The 12,285-nt window shown below is 31.2% G+C and overlaps 2 protein-coding genes across 2 annotated transcripts; one reads left to right on the top strand and one right to left on the bottom strand.

Annotated features, from left to right (window-relative positions):
• Positions 1–2,013: 2,013 nt before the first annotated feature.
• LOC126833614 (insulin-like growth factor-binding protein-related protein 1) lies at positions 2,014–9,149 on the top strand. Its single transcript, XM_050565046.1, has 4 exons — positions 2,014–2,378; positions 3,320–3,482; positions 5,834–5,977; positions 8,110–9,149. Exons 1-4 carry the CDS (start codon positions 2,103–2,105, stop codon positions 8,286–8,288), a joined length of 762 nt encoding a protein of 253 aa, XP_050421003.1. The 5' UTR covers positions 2,014–2,102; the 3' UTR covers positions 8,289–9,149.
• On the bottom strand, positions 8,579–12,023 carry LOC126833615 (HIG1 domain family member 2A, mitochondrial). The gene is made up of 2 exons (XM_050565047.1): positions 11,747–12,023; positions 8,579–9,305 (listed from the first exon to the last, which is right to left on the bottom strand). The coding sequence occupies exons 1-2, from the start codon at positions 11,910–11,912 to the stop codon at positions 9,103–9,105; spliced, it is 369 nt and encodes a 122-aa protein (XP_050421004.1). The 5' UTR covers positions 11,913–12,023; the 3' UTR covers positions 8,579–9,102.
• Between the last annotated feature and the right edge of the window lie 262 nt (positions 12,024–12,285).

Genomic DNA, 12,285 nt, shown 5'->3' with positions numbered 1-12,285 from the left:
TAGAGGGATTTCGTGTTAGAGGTTGATAAAAGAAAATACAAAGATCTGACCGGCTAGCTGAGTATGAAGAGACACGAAGTCTAGAACAACCGAACTCTGAATAAAACTGACAAGAGCATAATAATATCACTAAGTCGGATTTAGGGTCTAATATTTAGAACCATTGGCTAAGACAAATATTACTAGTAAAGAATGGTCATTTAGGATGTTAAAATCGGGAGGTGTCACCTCAGTGGACACCTCAGATGCCGCGTGGCAATTGAGGTTAAGCTGTGTCCGTTGCTGCTTGATCTCGGATAGGTGACCACCCGGGATTTTTAGCGGCGACCCATACTATCAACCCCGAATGCATGGCTGAAATGCCTGCACCCGACGACCGAATTGGCATAAAGTTAGCCATAGCCAATCCCGGTCAAGACGTCATACGCATTTATTTATTTATTTTATTATTTAAGATGTTAACTATAAATGTTGGGTAGATTATCTTTCAAACCGAGTTCACATTAGTGTTAATTTGTATTTTTATCTTCGACTCGAAACTGAGATTTCCAACGATTTAGCGGTTTGTGTCTTTTCTTTAATTTTGTCAACTCTTGCTTTAAACACAAAACTTTTGAATTGGAAAAGTAATATAACTTTGTTGTATTGTATTGTATAGGCAAAGCAAAAGAAGTTTAGGTAAGTTTTACATTTGATTGAAATACGGTCTAATAAGATTATACACCGTTGCGGGTTGCCATTGATTTTAGAAAACATATTAAATTAAGAACTTTTACTACAGAATTTTACAGTAAAAACTTACTAAAACGAAACCAGGGGATAACATTCTTAGTATAAACTTCTCTCCAATTTCAAATATCGTGCTTACACTGAAAACTTAATGCACAAAAAACCTAGGTAGCAAAGTTTAACATAGTGGGGTCGAGCACAGCTGTTATAAAATCTAATCTCTGACGTTTCCATGCAAATTCCTGAATAGTGTAAAAATGTGGTTTTGGTAAACTTAGTAAAACGATGACTACAAATGTCTTAAATATAATATATTTATATAACATGCAATAGCCAAGACAAACCTATTTTCGGTGTAATTTTTAGCTCTCAAGTTCTGAAATGCACCTACAAAATAAAAAAAAACTGTTCCACGTTTTTTGAAACCAAAACTCAATTGTTATTTAAAATTTTTTTTTAATTTCAGTAGTATAATAACTCAACAGTACATTTATGTTAGAATTTTAAAAATGTTGTTTTAAGACAAATTTTAGGTAACGTAGCTTAACTATTAATAGTAGTTATTCGTGTTTTTTTTTTCATGGAACCCGAACTATATTTATATACATATTATTGTTTTAAAAATTTAAGGTTTAAATTATTTAAAAACTACTATTTTTTCGTCCTCTATTTACGCTACATAAAATCGTGTGTATGTTGAATAACACTTCTAGGGTTAAATAACTATTTCTAATTAATTATTACCATAATAGTATAACACCTATTTTACCAATTTGTACTTTAATTTAAGTCATACATATTCAAAATATATAATTATATTAAACATTTGAAATATATGTTATAAATAGTATATGTTTTTTTTAGTATATTATTTTTTTTTTTTTTAATTTTATTAAAATGTACGAAGAAAGTTGAAATCAAAAGTTGATTTTATTTAAAGGCAAAACGATAAAATGAAGAGCACAGTTTTTAAAAAAAATATTTATCATTTGTTATTATTCAAATAAATATTGCTCTCTTTTTATCTTGCATCATGGCTACAAAAAATGAACCCTTGCACCGGTAACACGTAATGATAGCAGCTAAAATAATAAACAAATTATGAATTACACTATTCTCTTGCGGATCATCAATAGTGGGGAGAAAATCAGTCCGACAGTATGACACTATGACCCGTGAGTAAGGTAACCGATAAGAACAATAGCGATAATATAATAATATAGATATGATTGTGATGTTGTTGGATGCCGAATGGCCCACGTGTGTCGCTCGCTCATTATGTATGACGTGACCCCGGCCTGTCTCGACCTTTTGTTGCGTTAGCGGCTGCGAATGAACCCCACTTGCGCAGGACAGTTGTTTACCGGCGTATCATGGATAACGGACGTGCCGCCACTTTGGCCACCACAATAATTGTGACCATACTGGCCGTGTTCGCCATTTCCGCGGCCAGCGTCAAGCGCAGCGACCCGCAATGCCCGGACGACGGGTGCACCGCGGTTCAGTGTCCCCGCGGACAAGAGGCCTGTCTACTGGGCCTGGTACCGGATGGTTGCGAATGTTGCCCGTACGGCGTGTGCGGTTTGGGAGAGGGCCTAGAATGTGGTACCAGCAAACCTTGTGCCAACAACTTGGAATGTACAAAAATGGTAAGAAACTACCACGAGGGGAGAGAAGGGGGACGTTGGGTAAGAGTGGCACATTCAGGATAATTTCGTTTAATTCACTGTTTAGTCAAGGGATACACAAATCATATCCAAGTATCGATAAGTCTCAATTATACTAGAACTTAGCAATTATCCAAATTATTAATAGCTGATAAATGATAATATTGTAACCTATGCAAGTGCGTTATAAATATATCAAGAAATTGTAAAAAGTATCAATATTCACCTGGATTAAAATATATATGTACAACTACAAAATTATTTTTAAAACTTGTATTATTAGGAGGTCGCTGCACTTACAATTAATTCTTTAATTTCAAATTATTTAAAAAAAAACAAAAGTGTGCAGATCTGATTTCATAAATTTTTTGAGTGATTTAATGTTATTATTAAGTAAAAAAGTTATTGTGTTATTTAAAAAAAATCTGACATATAGCTTCTTGACCTAAACTATTAGAATATCCTTTTAGTCGATCAATAATCCCCAACGAATTGTTAACAACGGCTCTACCAACAGCTCTGATAATGTATTCTTTCGATTTTATAACAGGTGTTTTGATATAAATTAATAGATTTTAACGTATGAGTTGCTCATATTATTAGTGATTTACTAAATATTTTTGAACATTAGTGGTTTGTGCAATTCGACATTAAAAAAAAAGTATTTTTGCTTTTAAAATTATTTTATATTTTTGTTTTTGAACGTCAAAGATATTTAGGTCGTCGTACGAGGATATTGACCTATCACATTCATCGGCTAGTTGATATACTAAGCAAACTTTGATCGTAATGCGTTAACAGCTACGGCTTGTGTAGTGTGTAAGCTATCTGGGTTTTTTTTTATTTGTTTACAAACTGTATAACAATTGCTACTATTTTAGACTAATGCTAATTAGTTTTTTTCATTGTTTTTATTCTTCAAGGAAGATTCCAAGACTGTTTACCAGTGCGTTTGCAAAGAAAACGAAATGGTATGTGGGTCGGACAACACTACATACACTAATGTTTGTCAACTGAACGAAGCGTCCGCCAAGCAGGGCTATAACGGCTCGCTGTGGATGCAGTACTGGGGACCATGCCATAAGGGTAACACAAAAAAAAATCAATAAATTATGAAAACAAATTAATGATATAGAAATGCAAACTTAGTTCTATTTAGAGTTGTCCATACTTATATAAACACGATAACTTTTTTTCCTCTGGACTAGAGCAACTCTATAGATCTGAAACCGTATGCGATTAGTTCTTTAGTGGGTCAAAAGTGAAAAAAGTTTCAACTTGGACGTCTTATAACTTGGTAAAAAACGAAAACCTATGTCACAATGTCTTAAATCCTAATATATAATTAAAATCTAAAAAAAATACGCGTTTAAAAATATTTTAGCTTCGATGCGAAGCTAAGAAGGTATTAATTTTTAAATGAGACGTGTGTTTTTTTTTGGTCTTTGAACGTTTGAATTTGCTTGCATGATAATACCATATTATGTTACAAGTATTATAACGAAAAAAATTATGTATAAAATCCAATAAAAAAACTGAAAAAAATAATTTTTTACCTACGTATGTCTTGTAATTTAATAACCATATTTTTTTATTATTGTGTTCTATTTTCCGATCCCTTAATGTATTAATTTAATTTGTTTACATTTTTTAATGACCACAAAAATTGTTTATATGGGTATATTGAAATTAGAAATATCTTGTCGTTCATTGTGTTGCGTCGCCTTATTTAATTAAATATTAAAGTTCTGATTTTTGTGTAAACAATTAATATGCAGTTCACTGTTCTTGTATATTAACCTACAAGTTCCAAAGCGAACAATCGATAAAAAAAAATTGACAATAAGTTTAAAAAAAATATATTTTCTACCTTTTATAGTACAAGATTTTTATTTAATTAGGTCTTATATATACATATAACATGTGTAAAAAAAACAGTAGTGAGGTCGGGCAATATAATTGGGCATATAATTGGGATAGAGTATATTTGGGCGGCAGAGGTCACAAGTCTATATGAAGTATTACAACTGCAAGTGATAAAATCATTTTCAAATATACGCTCTATGCGAATCTGTGGATAGCAAGTGTAAACCAGTACAGTCCAAACCAAATACAGTATAAACCAGCACAGTAAGAAAGTATTAAAGTGAGCTGCAGTTTCTCATCGAAACGTTTATTTGAAAATTATTTTATCACTTTCAGTTATAGTAATTCTTAAAGACTTGTAAACTCTCCGTCCTCACTATGCCCCGACCCCACTGTGTTGGTTATTTTTTTATATTCTAGAATCATAAAAATCACATGTTTTTTTTCATATTAGCTTATTGCTTAGTTTAAAAGGTATAAACGTTTTAAAGTAAAATATTCAGTTGTATAGTTTTTTTACCCATAAGTATATACAATGTAGTATTACAAAAATTTAATCAAATTATTTATCCACACCGAGGCGAGGTATGAAAAATACATATTATTTGTACATTCATATCGAATGTAATATGCGTCATAGCGACTCATCTTTTCATGTTTCAAATAGACATTTGGATTCTTTCAATTTGAGTTAAACCTTCTATTTACACAAAAGCTAACGATAAATTTTATTACATTATAATATAAAGTGTTTTTCACAATTTTTATATAGTTATATTAAATTGTTTTTTTTTACCAAAAACACATTTTCTATAATAACAGTTGCAGTGTTAAGAAAAATTAAACACACCTGTAGCCTACAGGTATCGTATATTTTTATGTTTTAACATATTTAACTTCTTTTTCAAGATATCTTCATTGCTTTATTGCATTATTTACGAGTTCTATGGTGAGTAAGCGATAAATATACAAACAATACCAGATGAAATTTTATGGTTTGTTGTTTATTGAAAACAAGTGTTTTTAGCATGGAATATGCTTTAGCCTTGGCCTCCCAGCTCGAAAACGACACAAAATAGCGTGAGCGGCTCTACATCTGTTAAGATTAATTTGAATGCACCGGATCATTTTGATGTGGTCGGTCCCTGTGCCTCTTGCCTCAGCACCTCTACTCATATATTATGCCACACGACTGAAATGGGCGTAGCAGTCTTCATTACGTCTCTGATGCGGCGCTCATATACACTGTGTAACATATAACATATAAGATGCCATCGAAATAATAACGAGTCGTCGTCATGCAAACGTTTTGGACAGAACATATAACTAAGGCTATACTATCGTCATAAATCGCAAGGAGATTATAGATCAGAAAAAATCACTATTCAGGAGCCAACAGGCTAAAGCGTGTTCCATGTTTTTATAATTTTAGCCGTTGGCTTTAGATAGACTGTAACTTTTTTTTTTTACGTATTTTGTTTTGTCGTTTGTGGGGTACTGGTTTAAATGTTTACAAATTTGTCTAATGTACATTAAATATAATAGGTACTTATAGAGTTGTGTTTTTACAGCTCCAACTTTCAAATCGATTCCAAAAAACGTGGCCGGCACTATAGGTCAACCGGTAGTGTTCGATTGTGAAATCAAAGGGTTTCCCGTGCCCAGCGTCAGCTGGCAATTCAGAGATACGAGTGGAGCTACCAGATCATTGCCAGGTAATGTCCTCTGCAACTTAATTTAACAATTATCAGTTTACTTTTTTATACAGTACTTAACCAAACTGTATTTGCGAACGGGTCCGTGTTTTTAGACCAATTGATTAGGTATAATTGATAGTGGCTTACACTCGAAAGGACGAAGACAACATTGGCGTTTAAGCGCGTATACACGTAAATAGAGCGTGTATATGCACATTGCGACCGTAAAAAAATCGTTATTGTATAAAATAATGTTCGGATGGGCAAAAAAACAGTAATCGCCGTTGAATCGTAAAACCGCGGGAAATAAATTTCCGATGTTTATGCACTTCCAATAACGTACACAGAACGAAACGAATAAACGCGACACTTAAAAATCGCGTTAAACTCCACTTACACCATGCCAACACCAAGAAAAACTTCCCACCCTTACATCCTACCTTGTATATACACCCGTTGACGTCGCAAATTACAATAGCTGGAATATAAAATTTAATCTTTTTGCTCGTTCTACCCTCCACGCAACTCTTTACCGGCTCACGGCCAAATGTTTTTTTTTTCGTTTTACAGTTTACAAATTGCATTGTCTACTATGTAAGATAAACGCGCGCGTACCAGACTCTATAACCGTTTATGAACACTGTGAAAAAGGCACGAAAATAATAAAAAAATTATTGCGTCTTCGCCATATCGGCCACCCCTTACGCCTAAAAATGACTGTAATAGTCTGCGAACTGCTTATTGAAATTGGATTTTGATATAATATACCAGCAGCGCGCGTGTATAGATAAACGTTTTCGAAAAAACGGAAACAAAAATCGACTTCATAAAAATGCTTCGATAATATTTTATTATTGTTGTTATTATTACTGTTATTGTTAGTGCTGCGCTCCTTCATGTTCTGCATAAACGACGCGACGGCGGGTTTAAAAAATATAAAATCAAAAACAAAATTGGCCCGGTACAATTTTACATGATTCTGTATAATTATTTATTATGATACGGGCGTACTTTTGCCTCCTAGACGTCTCACTGTTTTTATTATTTTCACTTACATTTTTTTTTAACTTCGGTGCTCAACTTTGAAGGGGGATGTTTTACAACGATATGTTTTTTTTTTATGTTATTATAATATTAAGGTTTTAAAAACATCGTCTATTAGCCTGATTATGCTTACAAAATTTACTACAAATTGTGATTTAATTGTAAGTGGTTGCAGTTGAAGTTTTCCCGAATTATCTATCGAGTTTTTTATTTGAAAGAATTTCCAGATATGTTCGGAGTTGTCTCGGTTGAAAGCCTGTTCCAGTGAGGTGTACTTATCAGTATAAAGCGAGCTTAGAAGAATTTCGGAAAGTTCATCATGATGTGTTTAGTTGATAGGTTTACTCTGCGTGTATCACATGTAAGTAATAAGTTTGGGTTGCTTAGTAATGAGGTATAAGTGGGTTAGATGCGTGTACCCTATTCTAGTACACGTGATTATTATTTCCTCTTTTTTCGTTTGATATTAGGGCGACACTTCCATTTTTGGACATTGAGTTTGACAGCTTGGAGTTTGTTTGAAAGGTGTGTTAGTTTTTACTTTTTCATTACCTACTTAAGTCATTTCATCACTCGCAGTTATAATAATTTCTACACTATGACTAGTGTGGTCTTGACCGACTATAATGTGTATACGTTTTGAAGGAGGTCGTTTGTTTGTAATGCATACTATTAAGTTTGTTCAGAGCGCTGACGAAGATAACAATGCACTATTGCAGTGTCATTTTTCTGAAAAGGTTTTTTTTTTAAGAAATATTTTCCAACATTTTATTACTTCAATAACATTCTTTGATCAAAACGCAATTATTTCTATGTATGCGTCAGAAAGGTTAAAGACTTGGGGATGAGCTTAGAGGACTTACGTTTTACCGTTAAACCTAGTGTACTATCAAAAAATCCAATATTATTTTGTTAATATAATGGAAGATTTTTGTCCCTTATATTGATATTTTAGGCTACTTACAAGTTATATCTACGGTCAGGAAAAAACTAGTTGGACGTTTAATAAAACCCGTTGGTACACAGTCTGGCAGGACTTTATATGGATATTTTCCATAATATTCTGTATGACTTTTTTTAAAATAAAATAAAATATTTCTTTGCAGGAGACGATACTGCAATAGCGATACAAACTAGAGGCGGACCTGATCGGCTTACCGTGACGTCTTGGGTACAAATTATGTACTTTAAACCGAATCATGCGGGCAATTACTCGTGTACAGGCATCAGCTCGGAAGGCATTGCCATGAGCTCTGCCACGCTGGATATCATGAAGATGGTTTAACGCCGCTAATATAATTTATATATTATTAGTTTATAATATTTGTAAAATTTGTATTGTCACATTCGCTACCTATATTTCTTATACCTCTTCAAGGCTATTTAAGTACATACAAAGACTGACAGCGACCAGTGATTACCTCGATTTCCTTGCTAACTTTATAACCTCATCGTTTCAAAAATTATAGGTAGGATAAATGAAGAAACCAAAGGATATAATAATACATGCACAAAAGTAATAATTCAATTCTTATTGAAAATATTTCTTTATTTACTTCAAAACTATACATTTCTGTACACTCAATCAAGTACAAGTTAAATAAACAATATTTAGGTTCATACATTGTCATTGTCACAATTTGTAAGTATATAAACCTATTTTTAACCATACATAAACTAACATAAATTTATACAGTTAACATATTGACTTATGATAGTCGACCGATAAATGCGAGTCACCTAAAATAGTACAATTAAAAATAAAATTGTTATATTTTCCTATATATCGCACTTTATTCCGTTATGTTTTACTGTGTAAACTGAAACATGTAACTATTAAAAAAACATACTAATAGCAAAACTAAAGATTACTTTAAAGAGTATCTTACAAGTGTATAATTATTAAGAACAGAAACAATATTTTTCGCAACTTAATAATGTTGTTGGTATATAATAAGAAAAAAGATAATACAAAAATATAATCTTCTGTATTTTGATTTATTTTTTATTAATTATTTTGCGTTACACAAAACAAATATGAAACACGTTATTACTACATAAACAAAAGCCATTTTTAATAGTGACATTTGTACTAAGTACTATACCTCGCTGTTTTTCTTTTCTTCTTCCTCGGCTTCTTTCAAAGCCCCCATTCCTTTGTAGAACAGTCCACCCAACAGTGCCACTACGGTAAATCCTTGGGCGGCTATTCGTCCGCGCATCATCATTTGAGATTTCATACGATCTCCTGTGTACATGCTCTTCAACCCGTAACCAAGGAAAAGAACAGTGGCCATCGTACCTGCAAGCAATTTTTTTGTTATATTTTTGTTATAGTCGAAGGAGTGGGTTTCCCGAGTAATACTACTGCGAAAGTCGCGCGTTCTCAATTAAAAAAAACACAAGTATTTAGTACAATAAAATAATTTTGTCCCTTTTTTCCGCTACATAATATTATATAGAATGTATAAAATATAAGATGTATAGAAAACGAAATAGAACTTTCGACCAGCATTTTTTTTGTTGAGAATGTTCGCTGTAGCGTAATCAAGACCATCTAGAAGAGGTTTAAAGTGTAAGCCCTACAGCCAGATTTTACAACGTATAGTAATAATGGTGCCGGCGGGATGGAATGATCTTTAATGGACGTTGTTGTCTTTAAAGTAACCCTTTCCCGAGATTATTCATAGCTATTGCACTGCGGCCATAAGAAAACGTATAATTATATTATGATAAATTCGAAAAGTTATTTTTAATAACCCTTTTATAGAGTTATAGAATATATTAATATATATATATGCGACTGCACATTGTAACAAAAGACATTTTATAGTGAATTGGGTTTTGTTTCTCGAAAATTAATTGTTCATCACCATGGACCATTTAAAAACAACTCAACAGTTTTTTTTTTATTCAAAACTTTATTTTATTGTATCTCACTTTTGTTGAAATTTCACGAACAGTTGTCATAGACAACAGAGTGTTTTAAACTTGAGTAATATTTCGAAATTTGTTTTTTTATTAATAGCCATTAGATTCGAATAGATTTATTAAACAAGTTTAGTATAGATACATCTATTTCTATTTTAATTGTAAAGCAATGCAATTTTTTTACAGAAAAAAATAACAATTTTAATGATTTATTAAGTTAGGTATGAAAAAAATATATTAAAAGCTTAAATGTGGTAATAAAAGAAAAAAAAAAGTGAGGGATAAGTAAAAATTAAGATTTTGGGTTTTAGTGTTAAATTCTTCAAGCAAGGCATATTCTGTTTCGACAAAACACAATTAGTTGAAGAGTTATTACGCTTTACTATGGACGAATGGTAAGGTGTAATGCTAAATCATATTCTCATATTCGCATAGCCTAATGAAAGTACAAAAGGATCAACAGACCTGAGCCCAATGCCATAGTTAAAAATTCAAAGCATTGACTTTCATATTTTATTTTTATAATATTACAATATTTAAAATTATAGCCTATTTTTTGATACTGAGCTATACTATAGGGAATTTTACACCACACCAGAGGGCCATTGGCCTCACCTTGTGGGATTTTGATGACCTATACATATTTTGGTTTATTTTGACCTAAAATAAGACCCCTAAATTATGTACCAAAGGGTCTACTGGTCATCAGAACCCCACGGGTTAAGGCTGAAGGCTCTGGACGAGGTTTTAAAAATTAAAGCTTTTAACAGGACCAACGTCTTTCAGCTTTCAACATGTCATTTTGTATATTAAAGTTTTATGTACAAATTATACACACCATTCTTTCTTTTCAATTTTGATTATCGTGAAATATAGACAGTTTTTACTATTACACTTGAGTGATTAACTTGTCTTACAAAATTTAATTAAATAATAATTAACGATAACTATAATAAAGATCATATTTTTTTTTAGATTATTAACTGCAAGATAGATTTTATAATTATGTGTTTATGAAGTTATTAATTAAAATAGTATATATATATATATATATATGTAAATTTGTATTTTATTAAAGATTTATTATTTTTAGTTTAGTAATAGCAGCTAATATAAGTTTTTTTAGAATATAAAATGTTCGACATATTTCCCAAATGAAAGAATACTATCCATGTGAAACAAATATAATACTTTATTATCTTATAGTTAACTGAATTCTGAATATATTAGCTGTTAGTACTAAACTATTACTGCTAAACTAAAAATAATAAATCTTCAATAAACTCAAGCTTTTCAATAAACTAAAATATACATATATTTATATACTGTTTTAATTAATAACTTCATAAACACATAATTATAAAATCTATCAGAGCGTATGGGACAAGGTTGTCATTATAAGTACATCACTGACTGATTTGGTAAATTTTTTTAATTGCTGTGCTAAAAGCTATACATTTACATTTACTAATAAATTTGGAGGATTGAAATTGTATGGTACTGATATCAGAAAAGCTAATACCAAATGTTGGGTAATTGATAATAACGATATTTTTTTATCTCTATTCTCTAACAATTTAAAATTTCTGGTCTCTCCGTGTAGAATATTAGTATGAATTACAGATGAAACTATTGTTTTAGATTTGTAATTTTTAGAATTAATCTCAGACTGCAAAGAATACATTAAAACAATAGGTAGTTTTTTTGTTATATTGAAAGTGTGTGCCATAACTATTATTTATTACCATTATTGTTAAACTAAACAGTAAGCACTATCATAGTTATATAACTATTTTAAATAATATAACTTACCAATTGGAACAAAGGGATTTTCTTTAATTTTTCTTACAAATTTGTTAGCGGGTTTTTCTAATGTAGCCTGTTTAATATAATCCGGTGTTTTTCCTTGGGAAGTCTTCAACTTTAACCATTCTAAAGTTTCCAACTCATCAGGTTTATTGTCATTTTTATCAGACATTTTAAAGTAATATACAATTATTTAAAATGAGAAATTATTTATGATACACGTACGGTAGTACAAAATTACAAGTCAAAACGTACGGATTGCATAATATTTGATTATTTCATAATTATGATAGGAGTTAAGACAGATAACAGATAACGCATATCAATTTTTTTCTTATCATCGAACAGCTGCGCATCATAGACCATAAACCTATAAATCTATGTTGCGCTTACACTATAAAGTGATATTACAATTTACAAATTAGTAATAATTATTAATTAAAAAAGGGATTATATTCAAATATTATAAAAAGCGGGCGAAGTTTTATAAAGGCAATGTTTAAGATTTTGACATAGTTTAAATAGATTTCATCTATTCCAATTAT

Source organism: Adelges cooleyi, unplaced genomic scaffold (genome assembly GCF_023614345.1).
Source record: "Adelges cooleyi isolate 19-005CV unplaced genomic scaffold, UGA_ACOO_1.1 ACOO_flye_CR_arks_rails_tigmint_CR_PRNA_2, whole genome shotgun sequence".
NCBI lineage: Eukaryota > Metazoa > Arthropoda > Insecta > Hemiptera > Adelgidae > Adelges > Adelges cooleyi.
The sequence above is the reverse complement of the archived record's forward strand: the minus strand, read 5'-3'. Positions and strand labels throughout refer to the sequence as shown.